At 41.6% G+C, this 14,162-nt stretch overlaps 1 protein-coding gene across 1 annotated transcript in view; it reads left to right on the forward strand.

The window, feature by feature from the left end:
- The window catches only part of EMB2279 (pentatricopeptide (PPR) repeat-containing protein), an 83,192-nt gene that overhangs the window by 18,928 nt on the left and 50,102 nt on the right, over positions 1-14,162 (forward strand). The window contains exons 4-5 of the mRNA XM_088975758.1: positions 49-240; positions 11,618-11,731. Of these exons, the coding sequence (XP_088831884.1) occupies positions 49-240; positions 11,618-11,731 (306 nt within the window). The remainder of the gene's footprint in view (positions 1-48; positions 241-11,617; positions 11,732-14,162) is intronic.

The following is a 14,162-nucleotide window of genomic DNA, read 5'->3' on the forward strand; positions in this document are numbered from 1 at the left end:
GGAGAAATGTAAGAATATGGACTAACTGCATTTTTAATATTTTTCCAGCAACAATTATCTTCGTATCCCGACCTTGCAGCTTATCATTGTATTGCTGTCACTCTTGGACAAGCGGGGCATTTGAAGGAACTCTTTGATGTGATTGATTGCATGCGATCTCCTCCCAAGAAGAAATTCAAAACAGGGGTGCTTGAGAAGTGGGACCCACGGTTAGAACCAGACATTATTGTCTACAATGCTGTGAGTAATCCTTCCCATTTATGCACATAAGAAAAACCTATTTTTTCAAAACCATAATTCTTGTCTTTAAGTGGAAGAGACACTTCCATGTTATCTAGTGGAACTATACTTTTTGGATATCCTGCTTCTGAGCGACCTCGGTTATTTAGTTGGTAGCATGATTTGAAAGTTATCATCATCTCCTATTGGTTTTGGAGAAAAAAATTTAGAATAGTAGAAATCTGCTGAAATAAAAAATATGAACAGAAAAGTGATTTCTTGAAGAGAGAAGGAAGAGAGAAGGAAGAGAGAAGGAGAAGAGAAGAAGAGATCTTGAAAAGAAAAGAGAGAAATAATCTAGTCGCCCCCTTATTATTTATATGAAAAATAATAGAACAGTACAAAGACAACATATATAAGACTCAAAAACATAATAAAATTTGGACTCACATAACTACTGTGGTCCCCACCTCCTATCTAACAACTAACATAAAACATCTACTAAAAAAAACAACATAAAACTGATTAATCTTCAACACTCCCCCTCAAGTTGGGAGTAAATGTCACACATTCCCAACTTGCGTAGATCATGTTTAAGCCTGTTCTTTGCCACCCCTTTAGTGAGAACATCAGCCAACTGCAACTCTAAAGAGACATTAGGCAAACAGACTTCTCCGGCTGTTACCCTCTCTTATGAAGTGTCTATCAACTTCAATGTGTTTTGTCTTGTCATGCTGAATTGGATTATGGACAATATTGATTGCAGCCTGATTGTCACAGTACAACATCATAGGTTCCTCTGCTTTCACCCCAATCTCACTCAAAAGAGATCTAACCCAAAGAAGTTCTGAGACACCATGAGCCATGGATCTATACTCAGCTTCTACGCTTGGCCTTGCCACAACCACTTGCTTCTTACTCTTCTAGGAGATCAAGTTTCTACCCTACAAAGGTACACACTCCTGATGTAGACTTTCTGTCAACTAAGCATCCTGCCCAGTTTGCATCTTTATAGGATTCTAGCTTTAGATTTTCATGATTTGAGAAAAGAATGCCTCTGATAGGGTGCTTTTTCAGATATGCAAGTATTCTCTCAATAGCTTCCCAGTGCTGAACCCGAGGTGCATGCATGTATTGATTCACAACACTAGCAACATAAGAAATATCTGGTCATGTCATACACAAATATAGCAGTTGGCCCACCATTCTTTGATATCTCCCCACATCTTTTACCAGCTCACCATCCATAGCATTAATTCTGTGATTTGGATCAATAGGAGTGTCTGCTGGTTTGGTCCCCAACTTCCTAGTTTCCTGTAGTAGGTCAAGTACATACTTTCTCTATGAAATGAAAATCCCATGCTTAGATCTTGCAACTTCAATCCCCAAGAAGTATTTGAGCTCACCAAGATCTTTGATCTCAAATTCTTGCTGCAATGATTTTTTGAGATCATCATTCTCCACCAGATCATTTCCTGTAACCACTGTATCATCCACATACACAATCAGAATTGACACTAGAGCATCACTCCTCTTTACAAAGAGGGTGTGATCAGACTGGGTTTGAGTGTATCCAAAACGGATAAGTGCCCCTCTGAACCTGTCAAACCAAGCCCTAGGTGACTGTTTCAGGCCATACAGAGATTTTTTGAGTTTGCACACTTTTCCTTTACCAACATTTTCATAAAAGCCCGCTGGAATGTCCATATATACCGCCTCCTGTAAATCACCATTGAGGAAAGCATTTTTAACGTCAAGCTGAAACAAGGGCCATGAATAGGTGGCTGCCAGAGATAAAAGAAGAACTGAATTCATCTTAGCTACCGGTGCAAAGGTTTCCAGATAATCAACACCATACGTCTGAGTATACCCTTTTTCTACCAACCTTGCCTTGTACCTCTCTATCTTACCATCGGCCTTATACTTCATTGTGAATACCCATCTACATCTGACTATCTCCTTGTCTAGGGGGAGATCAACTATTTCCCAAGTTTGGTTTTTAACCAAGGCTTCCATCTCTTCTTGCATGGTTGTTTTCCACTCAGGTTTGGAGAGGGCCTCAGTAACATTCCTGGGCATAGACACAGAATCCAGGGAAGAAAGGAAATCTCGGTAGGAGGGTGATAAGGCACTGTAGGAAAGATGGTGTGAAATGCAATGGGCTGTACGCTTTCTCTTCCCTTTGCGAAGTGCAATGGGAAGATCAAGGTCAGTGGGATCAGCTGCAACAATGGTGTTAGGTACAAGAACATTATCATTAGAAAACATAACAGGCTTAGGTTCAAGAGGAATACCTGGAACTATATCTGTTGAATCTGGAGTTTCAGAAAGACTGATAAGAGTGGTGTGGGTTGAGGATGTGTGGAGTCAACCATCGTCTGCCAGCACTGATATTTCTGTGAGGCTGCCTGTAGTGGCTTAGGTAATGAAACTGACGGAGGTGCTGGCAAAGAAACTGATGGAGGTGCTGATGGAATTGATGGAGGCACAAAAGAAATAGGAAGAGGAACATATTGTAAGTTCTCCTCCCCAAAACTCTCCCCCTGAGGAGAACCACTCGAGAAGAAGGTGGATTCAAAAAAGGTAACATCAATAGTGACAAATCTGCTCATCGACACTGGGTCATAACAACAATACCCCTTTTGGTTCTGAGCATACCCAAGGAAAACACATTTCTTGGCCTTAGGATCCAATTTCTTACGGTGGGGCCAAGAATGTGAACAAAGGAAACACAACCAAAAACCGTCAGAGGTATGTGAAATATCTCCCCATCTGGAAAAAGAAGACAATGGCACCTTAAACCCCAAAGTCTGTGAAGGAACACGGTTAATCAAATGCACGGTTGTAAGAACTGCATCTCCCCAGAAATGTGTAGGAACTGAAGCGCACACCATAAGACTTCTTGCCACCTCCACAATGTGTCTGTTTTTCCTCTCAGTTACTCCATTCTGTTGCGGTGTATATGCACAACTAGTCTGATGAATTATACTGTGTTCTAAGAAATATGTGGTCAAGTCCTTTTCAAACTACTCTCTGGCATTATCTGATCTAAAGGCCTTAGTTCTCACTCCAAATTGTGTGAGAACCATCTGGTGGAACTGTCGTACCAAGTTAGGAACCTCATCTCGTGATCTCATCAAATATATCCAAGAATACCGTGTATAATCATCCGCAAACAAGAGAAAGTAATGGTATTCTCCCATGGAAGGGATATGATATGGCCCCCATACATCAGTATGAACTATATTAAAAGCAAAAGTACTTTTATTACTTGGTTTAAAAGAATGTCTACAATGCTTTCCTAACTGACAACTCTCACATTCCAATGTAGATAACTGAATAGACTCAAACAACTTTGGGAAAAGAAATTTCAAAGAACTAAAAGAAAGATGTCCCAAGCGATTGTGCCAAAGCATAATCTGGTTCATTGACTCTAACCCACTACTACTGTTGCTGCTAACATGATGGCTCTGATGTTTCAGAATCTCATCTAGAAGGTAGACTCCATTCACCTCACGACCACTCCCAATCATCTTTGACTCCAGATCCTGCAAAACACAATTACCAGGAAGAAAGGTCACTGAACAATTCAAATTTTTTGTCAAAGAATTAACATAAAGTAGGTTGGTATGAAGTCTAGGGACATGTAAGACAGAAGATAAAGTTATATCATTGGTCACTCTAACTGTCCCCTTCCCAACAACGGGAATATGTGAACCATCTGCTGTAGAGACTCTATCTCTACTAGATCACAACTGATAGGAACCGAAAAGGGTAGGGGAATTAGTTTTGTGCTCAGATGCTTTTAAGTCTATAATCCAGGGAGATCCCTCCTTACCTGAAGTGGATGCAAGATTTGAAGTTGCATATGAACTACCTGCATGTGCATAAGAAGTGGTGTAGTTGGCTCCTCCATTCTGCTGTCTATCTGGAAGGCCAGAGCTAGTTGAATCTTTCTTACTTATAAGCTGTCCAAACCTCTCCAGTTCTGTTCTCACTGCTGCTACTGCAATGGATTCCCAATCAGTTTGGGAAAGAGGGGCCGAAGAGTGTAGTGGCCACATTTACTTTTTTTTTGATGAATGGGCCACATTTGCATTTCCATTCTGGTTCCTTATCCGGGCAGGCATAAGATTCGGGTGAAGCTTCCAACAAGTGCCCTTGGTATGTTTAGGCTTCTTACAATAATCACACACCAAGTCCTTATCTTCCCTTCTAGTCTCACTACTCCCCCTGTTTCCATTCGGCTTAGGTTTGGTTGTACTAACCATAGCCGACTGGTCAATCCCAGGCTGTCTCAGCATGACATTCCTCCTACTCTCCTCTCTAGAAACAAAGGCATAGGCTTGAGAGAGTGTCACACCCTCCCTAGAAAGAATATGCTGCCTAGCAATGTCAAATTCAGGGTTCAACCTTGCCAAGAACTCAAAAACCCTATTTCTCTCTACTAGTCTTTGATAGGTTGTTGCATCATTTACACTTTCCCATATCACAATTTCTAAGTGATCTATTTCTTGCCAAAGGGTTTTTAGCATGGAGAAATACACAACAAGGGTTTTTTTTCCTTGTTTTATACTTATCACTTGATTCCTAAACTGATAGGCTCTGGCTGCATTTTGCTTATGAGAGTAGGTTTTAGTCACTCCACCCCAAATCTCCTTAGCAGTATTAGCCCATAGGAAAAAAATTTTCCAATATGAGGTAACATAGAATTACACAGCCAGGACACTACCATGTAATTCTCCTGCACCCATCGGGAAGAATCTGTATCAGGTTTCTTCTCCTCCCCAGTGATGTACCCTAATTTTCCATGGGTACCAATAGCCATCTTGGCTGATTGTGCCCACTCTAAATAATTTGTACCACCAAGTTTTACTGTAAGTAATGATTCCAGACCCGAAAATATCACTACTACCTCCAACACCCAGTCCCACGGTACTGGTGGATTTCACCTCGGTACTCCAACTCTCCATCTTACTTCAAATAGTTCAACAGTAAGAAAAAATAGATTGGTGATCTTCCAAAAGCAATTTAATATCATACACACACAGAAACCAACCCTTTCGGAAGAAGAAAACCCTATCCAGAGAGAAATCTCTCTCCTCCCCACGCTTCCCAACAGAGAGAAGAGTGAATTCCAGAAACTTAACCACTCTCTTCAGAATAACAAAAGAAAACTAACAATACCTGGGTGCCCAAGATTAGATGAAAAACTGTAGAGAACACTGATGTGGGCCCCACAACTACGGTCCCACTGTGTTTGTAGTGTGGAAGGTGTTCTAGTCTTCCTAGGGTTAGCTATTGGTCATTTAGTTGTTTCAGTTGTTATTTATTTCAGTCTTATTTCTGCTCTATTTGTTATATAAAGACTAAGGGCAGATATGTCCTTTCCATGTAATGAGCATAACCTATAAATATTAATTAAAGTGGCAGCGACAGAACATGAAGCTTTTGCTCTTCCTTTTCAACTCTTGTGTTCTACTGCTTCTCCTCTTTCTTCCTCCTCTTTTCTCATTACCTTTCTTCTTAATTTCGAACCTGAAATCAATTAGGGTTCAAGACTGATAACAGTCCTGAACTTCTACTTGGTATCAGAGCTAGGGTTTCTCATGTGAGTCTAGTCCAGCCGACCACATGAGAACCATCTAAGGCTGGAAGTTGAGAAAGTAGAGTTCGTTGACTGGTTCTTGGAGATCTCCAGAGGATTAGCAGCTGTTTGAAGAATTGCCACAGTTGCAGCGAGTTGGTGATCAGGAAGAATCGGAGAAGGCTAGGGTTCGGGTAACCTTGGAAGGCAGCGAACAACATCCTATTGTAAGTTTTTTATTTTCTGAGAGAAGTATTATTAGAGAAGATAGGTTGGACCTATCTAGCAAGGGCGGCCAAACCACTCTAGGGTTTATCTTTCTATTCTCTAGGGTTTTGTCTTAATCCTGTGGCAAACCCTAGTACTGGACTGAACCTTGTGATCTAATACTGCGGCAAACCCTAACAGTTCTCTCCTCAACATTGATCAGTTTTAGGGTTTCATATTAACCCTACTACAAGCCTTATCCGTACGGTACTGTCTTGAGTGTACGGCTGAGAATTTGCTTTTAGGACTGATTAAAACCCCAATTCGGCTTCAGCATATCAGATTGTTCTTCAAACTGTTTTTCAGTTTTCTTTTGGGGTTTTGAACTCTTCTAAGAGGGTGAAAACAGTTCGGACTGTTGCTGTTATGTGTGGTTACTGATTTCAGATCAGTTTTATACCTGTTTCGTGTACATCTACTGTGAGTACAGATTGGTTCTATACTGATTTTGTGATTGTGGTTGATAGTCCAAGTGCTGGTTTTGACTGTAGTAGCCCTAATTTTGAGACTTCTGGTTCTTGACCGAAATGGAGTTTAAGAATTAGGCAGAAGGCAATATTGGGAACAACAGTTATGTGGTATGTGGACATTGTAAGAAACCCAAACACACAAAAGAAAATGTTGGAAGCTACACCCTTATTTGGTCCCGACAAAGTTAAGAAGCAAGAAGGGTAACGTTCATGTGGCAGTGCATACTAATTCAGCATCCTTGTCTGGCACGAGAGGCACATTCTTAGAGACCTTAGCCGCAGTTCAGGCTGCTCTTATACAGTTGGAAGGGGAAGTTGGGAACTCAGCTCAGTCACTGTAGTCACCATTAGCCCCCGCCACATTTGCTTCCACAAATTCAGGTACTCGAGCCTCAGCCTGCCATGCCCCAACTCCAGGTACCACTGAACCCTGTTGGGTAATAGATTCAGGTGCATCCGACCATATGACTAGCTTGCCTTCATTGTTTACCACTTATCATTTATCTTCTGGTAGGGATATAATATCTATTGCTGATGGCTCTCTTGTCCCCATTTCTGGCAAGGGTGACATCAAGCTATCGGATACCACCTCCTTGTCTTCTGATACTAACCTCCTTTCAGTCAGTAGTATTACCAAACACATGAACTGCTCAGTAACCTTCTTCCCTGACCGGTGTGTTTTGCAGGACCTGAAGACGAAGAAGGTGATTGGGACTGGTCGTGAGACGAATGAGATCTATCTGCTCGGGGAGAGTTCTCGTCGGAAAGAGCCAGGGGATAAGAAGTCACTTGTTTCCCAGAGTGTGAGTTCGGTTATGCTTTGGCACAACCGGTTGGGTCATTTGTTTTTTCGGTCCTTAAGGAGTCTGTTTCCTAATTTGTTTGAGTCTGTTGAGTTGTCCCAGTTGCAATGTGAAAGCTGTGAGTTTGCTAAACATTGTAGACACTCTTATTCGTTGAGTAATAAAAGGAGCAATCGTCCTTTTGATCTTATGCATACGGATGTTTGGGGGCCATATCACATTCCTTCCATGGGTGGGTACAGATATTTTCTGTTATTTGTTGATGACCATATCCGGTTTTCTTGGGTTTATCTTATGCGTTCACGAGATGAGGTTCCCACCCTGACCCAAAACTTTCACCAAATGATCCTAACCCAGCTTGATGCCAAGATCAAAGTTCTTAGATCTAATAATGCAAAGGAATAATTTGCTAAGCCATTGACATCTTACCTTCTTACCCATGGGGTTATTCACCAGAGCACTTGCCCTTATACACCTCAACAGAATGGGGTTGCAGAAAGGAAGAATAGGCACATCTTGGAGGTGGCTAGAAGCATTATGTTTACCTCCAATGTCCCTATTCGCTTCTGGGGTGATGCTATCCTCACGGCGGTATATCTTATTAATCAGGTTCCTTCCTGGGTTCTTGATATGTCATCTCCTTTTTCCCTTCTATACCCAGATGAGGAGTTGTTCACTGTTCCCCTCAAAACATTTGGTTGTACCTGTTTTGTTCAACTTCTCGGTCCCCATCACACCAAGTTCGAACCAAGGCCTCCAAATGCATCTTTCTTGGTTATGCACAAACTCAAAAGGGTTATTGTTGCTATGATCCTGTCTCAGGGAAGAGGTTTGTATCCATGGATGTCACTTTCTTTGAGGAGACACCCTACTATTCTCGGGTCTCTCCTCAGGGGGAGAGTAGTGAGTGTGGAGATTTGGGTCATTTTCTTCAGGGGGAGTGCAGTGAGGGCAGGGTGAATACTTTTGGGGTTGTTCCCTTACCTATTCCAGTGGGTGATGAGGGCTGCAGTAGCGAAGGTGGTCAGGGGGATCGGGAGTTGAGAGTCTATCACAGGCGATGTAGGCAGGTTGATCCCGGTCATCAGCAGTCCCGACCAGATCCAACCTCTTCTGCGACTCTGAGTCCAGATATTACAATCCCAGGGCCCACAGAGACTCCTTCCATTGTTGCTACCTCACCCCCTGCAGATGACCTTGACCTTCCCATTGCCATCCGTAAAGGAAAACGGCATTGCACCACATCTACAGCCCACTGCATCTCCCAGTTTTTGTCCTATGATCGCCTATCTCCCTCCTACAGGTCCTATCTCACTTCCGTTGTTAATGTCCCTATTCCAAGAACAGTGCAAGAAGCCCTATCAGTCCCGGAGTGGAGAGGTGCAATGCAAGTTGAAATGGATGCCTTGTTGAAAAATAATACTTGGGAGCTAGTTGACCTGCCCAAAGGAAAGAAACTAGTTGGATGCAGATGGGTATTTACTATGAAGCATAATGCAGATGGTTCCATTGAGAGGTACAAAGCTCGGCTAGTTGCAAAAGGGTTCACTTAGACTTATGGTATAGATTACTTGGAGACATTTGCCCCAGTAGCTAAGATGACCACCATTCGGATTATATTATCTCTTGCAGCAAGCTACACTTGGCCTTTGTACCAAATGGATGTTAAAAATGCCTTCCTGAATGGGGATTTGCAGGAAGAGGTTTACATGCAGTTGCCTCCTGGATTCTATGATACAGAGGCAGGTAAGAAGGTCTGTCGGCTCAATAAGGCATTGTATGGTTTGAAGCAGTCACCTAGAGCTTGGTTTGACAGATTCAGACTAGCTCTTGGGAAGTTTGGTTATGTACAAGCCCAGTCAGATCATACACTATTCATCAAGAGGGTGGAGTCCTCACTGACACTACTTGCAGTATATGTTGATGATATTGTGGTGACAGGAAATGACAACCATGAGATTGAGTCCCTCAAACAGCTCCTTCATCAAGAGTTTGAGGTGAAAGATCTGGGTACACTACGGTGCTTTTTGGGTATTGAGGTTGCTAGATCTAAACAGGGGATCTTTGTCTCTCAGAGGAAATATGTTCTAGATCTGTTGGCTGAAACTGGAAAACTGGGTGTTAAACCTGCAGATACACCCATTGAATAGAACCACAGGTTTAGTGCAGAGAGTGGGGAGCTGCTTGAAGACAAAGTTATGTTCCAACGGTTAGTGAGAAAGCTCTTATATCTATGCCTCACTCGGCCAGATATCAGCTATGCAGTTAGTGTTGTTAGTCAGTACATGCATTCTCCTAGAACCACACACCTTCTAGCAGCAGAAAGAATACTAGCATACTTGAAGAGATGCCCGGGTAGAGGTATACTGTTCAAGAACAATGACCACATGAAGGTGGAAGTCTATACAGATGCCGATTGGGCTGGGAGTGTTGATGACAGAAGGTCTACTTCTGGATATTGTGCTCTTGTGGGAGGTAACCTGGTCTCTTGGAGGAGTAAGAAACAAAGTGTTGTCTCCCGATCTAGTGCTGAAGCTGAGTACAGGTCAATGGCTAACGGAGTGGCTGAAATTCTTTGGCTCAGATCACTACTTGAGGAGTTGGGTATTGAGTATGAGAAGCCCCTGATGCTGTATTGTGATAATCAAGCGGCTATTAATATAACACACAACCCGGTGCAGCATGACAGAACTAAACATATTGAAGTTGATCGACACTTTGTACATGAGAGGGTCTCATCACAAGAAGTGTCTCCCATACATCACCTCCAACATGCAGTTGGTAGATATCCTCACCAAAGCTGTACCACGGAAGAAGCTAGAGGCGGATCTATCCAAGTTGGGAATGATAAACATTTATTCCCAACTTGAAGGGAAGTATAGAGAACACTGATGTGGCCCACACAGCTAAGGTCCCATTGTGTTCGTAGGGTGGAAGGTGTTCTAGTCTTCCTAGGGTTAGCTATTGGTCGTTTAGTTGTTTTAGTTGTTATTTATTTCAGTCTTATTTCTGCTCTATTTGTTATGTAAAGACTAAGGGCAGATCTGTCCTTTCCATGTAATGAGCATAACCTATAAATATTAATTAAAGTGGCGGCAGCAGAACATGAAGCTTCTGCTCCTCCTTTTCAACTCTTGTGTTCTACTGCTTCTCCTCCCTCTTCCTCCTCTTTTCTCTTTACCTTTCTTCTTATTTTCGAACCTGAAATCAATTAGGGTTCAAGACTGATAACAGTCCTGAACTTCTACTAAAACAAAGAGTCAAACTTTTCTGGGACTCTTCCCTATACTCCAGTTCTTCTTGATTTTGATGCCGAACAGTAGATCACCTTCCTGATGACTAGATCCCACCAAAAAATCCAAGAACTGGGCAATATATAGCAAATCGACCAGCCCTTTGTTACTTCATGCAGTTGGCCGATCTAGGGCTGCATGAGAATGCTTCAAGAGCCCTAGCCGGTGCTCTGATACCAAGTAGAAATCTGCTGAAATAAAAAATATGAACAGAAAAGTGGTTTCTTGAAGAGAGACGGAAGAGAGAAAGAGAAGAGAAGAAGAGATCTTGAAAAGAAAAGAGAGCAATAATCTGGCCGCCCCCTTCACTTATTATTTATACTAAAAATAATAGAGCAGTACAAAGTCAACCCTTGCCCTTATAGGGCGGCATAACATGAAACAGCATATATAAGACTCAAAAACATAATAAAATTTGGACTCACATAACTACTGTGGTCCCCACCTCCTATCTAACAACTAACTTAAAATATTTACTCAGAAAAACAACATAAAACTGATTAATCTTCCACAAGAATAGCCCTTGGGTGGGACTCATTTGGTTTGGATCACCTACATCAGTATCATCTGTAACTGTTTCACAAAGCTAGTATAATAAATTTTCTTTGACATGTTATAGGAGAATAATATGTCAGTCAAAGATGCTGTCAACCTGATAGTGTGATAATTTGATGTGAACTTTGATATAAGAAGCCCCTTAAGGCTGATTTTGTATCTTATTCCCTGCATCTATATAATGTGTTACTATTTTTACAATTTCAGGATGAATAATTTCCCTTTTATACATCAAAGGTGCATGTATAATCCAGAGACATTGAAAAAGGAAAAATAATTTGTCTGTCTATCTATAATATATAGACATAACCTGGCAAGTTTTTTAGACCTGTGTCTCATTTTATTTTGAATTGTAAGGGGAACCAAATTAAAAATTTATTTTTAAATATTAAGGGATGCTTACTTTCTTTCTTCCATTTGTAGGTTCTAAATGCTTGTGTGTGGCGCAAACAATGGGAAGGGGCATTTTGGGTGTTACAGCAATTGAAACAACAGGGTCTGCAGCCTTCTAACACAACATATGGCCTTGCCATGGAGGTACCAAGTGACTTCTCTCAACTTCCTCTCTTGCTATCTGTTTTTATGACATTACTACATTGACTAGGTTGAATTGGATTTATCTTGTAGTTGTAGCATCCTTTTATAAAGCAATCATTTTTGTGCTAGGTTATGATTTTTTTAATCATTAAAAGTATTACCATATCTCATTGTTTGGTTCTGACAAACTGATCATCATTTGGAATTGCCATTTTGGTTCACCTTCAAAGTTTCAATTTGAACTGTCCTATGTAAATACTAAATTAGTATATTAGAGGCTATTTTATTATGAGAGGTAATTTATCAAAACGGGCCATTTCATGGTGCAATGATCTTGAGCTAACAAGCATGAGGATGGGGTTTTAGTCTGATAGTGGCCCATTTGTGCAAGAAAAAAAATGCCAAAGTTTAGGTGTGTATCCAGCAGTCTACCCCTCCCAAGATACCTGTATTAACTGAACCAGGGTTTGTGCAAATGAAAGAACATCAACAAGGAGATTAGAAAGTGTTTATACTCAAGTACAGAGCTGTACAATAATGCCCCTAGAAAGCATCAATGAAGAAAAAAAAGAAAAAAAGTAAAGTACAACTGGGCCTATACTAACATGATACAACAAATATTTAAACTCCTAGGTTCTGTAAACACTCCATAAGCATTGGTTTGTCAACCAGAAAAAGATGTTGAGATCATGTCATGGCCTTGGTGAAGGTGCTAGCAATCTGTAAATCAGAGGCCATATGTAGGAGAATGATGGATCCTGCAAGAATAAATCTCTTATGATATAACAAAGCCCGTTCGCCTCTACCTTTGTTAGCTTGCCGATGAAGAGGGGAAGGATCTTATGGAAGTGTATGAGGGCAGCAGTCTATTGGACAATATGGAAAGAGAGGAATCAGAGAATTTTTCTTGATGAAGAAAGGAGTAGGGATGCTATCATTGAAGCTATCACCATCAGAGTAGTCCATTGGGTGAAGACACTGCATACTTTTAAGGATTTCTCTATGGATGTTTTGATGAGGAATTGGAGGGAGGTATTCTTTTCCTTTCAAGGAGGTTAGTAGGCCTTCTTGGTCCTCTCTTGTGTTTTTATTAAGCTCAGCTTTGATGGCAACAATAAAGGAAATTCAGGTCCATTTGGCATTGGAGGAGTCTTTAGGGATGGGGAAGGAAAAGTCATTGTGATCTATTATTGTCCAATTGGAATAGGTGATTCATTGAGGGTGGAAATTATGGCTGTTTTGGAAGGCATTCAATGAACATTAGGAAACTCCTAGTAGAGGGTGATTCTAAGCTTGTGATAGAGTGGCTTAGGGAGGAAGAGGAGATTGGGTGGTGATGTTATATCTATGAGAAGAGGATATCAAGAGACTGTTACAGGTAGGGGTGTTCACGGTCCGGTTCGTTGCGGTTTAGAGAAGATCTCAGGCCAAACCAATAAATTACTGTTTGAGAAATTCCCAAACCAAGGGAACCATCAACAATGGACACCTTATCTCTGCCAGAAGACAAGTGATAGGTAGTGAACAGTGATGGCAAGCCAGTCATATGGTTAGATGCACTTGAGTTTATTACCCAACAATGTACAGTGTTACCTGGAGCTGAAGCATGATAAGTCGAGGCTCGAGTACCTGAATGAGCAAAAGCTGATGTGGGAGCTGGTGGTGGCTGAGATGGTTGAGCTGAATTGCCAACTTCCTTTTCCAACTGAGTCAGGGCAGCCCGGACAGTAGCTAGGGTGTCTAGAGGTGTGCCTTTTGTGCCCGATGAGGAGGCACAGTTAGTATTAACAACCATATTAGCATTACCCCTTTTGTTCCTGAGTTTTGCTGGGACTAAATGAGGGTGCAGCTTCCAACAGGTGTCTTTAGTATGCTTGGGTTTCTTGCAATGTTCACATACTAGATCCCGCTTGTCTTTCTTCTTTATATCCCTCTCCGTATCTCCCTTGGACTAAGGTTTGACTGCTGCCAAGGCTGGTGGGAAGGGCTGATGCTCCATTATAACCTTTCTCCTAGTCTCTTCACTGTGTACTAAGGTGTAGGCTTGTGATAGGGTTACACTGTCTCTTGTCAGTAGTTGCTGTCTCACAATATCATACTTAGGATTCAGACCAGCTAGGAACTCAAAAACCCTATTAGTCTCAAAACCCTTAAGAAAACACAAAATTCTGAAGCCGCACCTCACAGACTAAACCAAGATGATCTTTTCTGAACAGAATCACAAGAAAAAGCTTACTTTATGAAAAAATCTCTGGCCGCCACCTTCTGGTTGATGCAAAACCCTAATCTTGAGGATCCGAAGCTTCTTCTGATTCTTCCTGACTACTGGAACTCTCCCAGACTTCTACAATCTCTTTAGTAGCATCCGCACACTACTAGTAACCTCCAAGAATCAGCCGATCCTCCTTCCTTGTTGAAAAACTTCCAAACG

Source organism: Nelumbo lutea, chromosome 3 (genome assembly GCF_056320005.1).
Source record: "Nelumbo lutea isolate HS-2025 chromosome 3, American lotus-T2T, whole genome shotgun sequence".
Taxonomy (NCBI): domain Eukaryota; kingdom Viridiplantae; phylum Streptophyta; class Magnoliopsida; order Proteales; family Nelumbonaceae; genus Nelumbo; species Nelumbo lutea.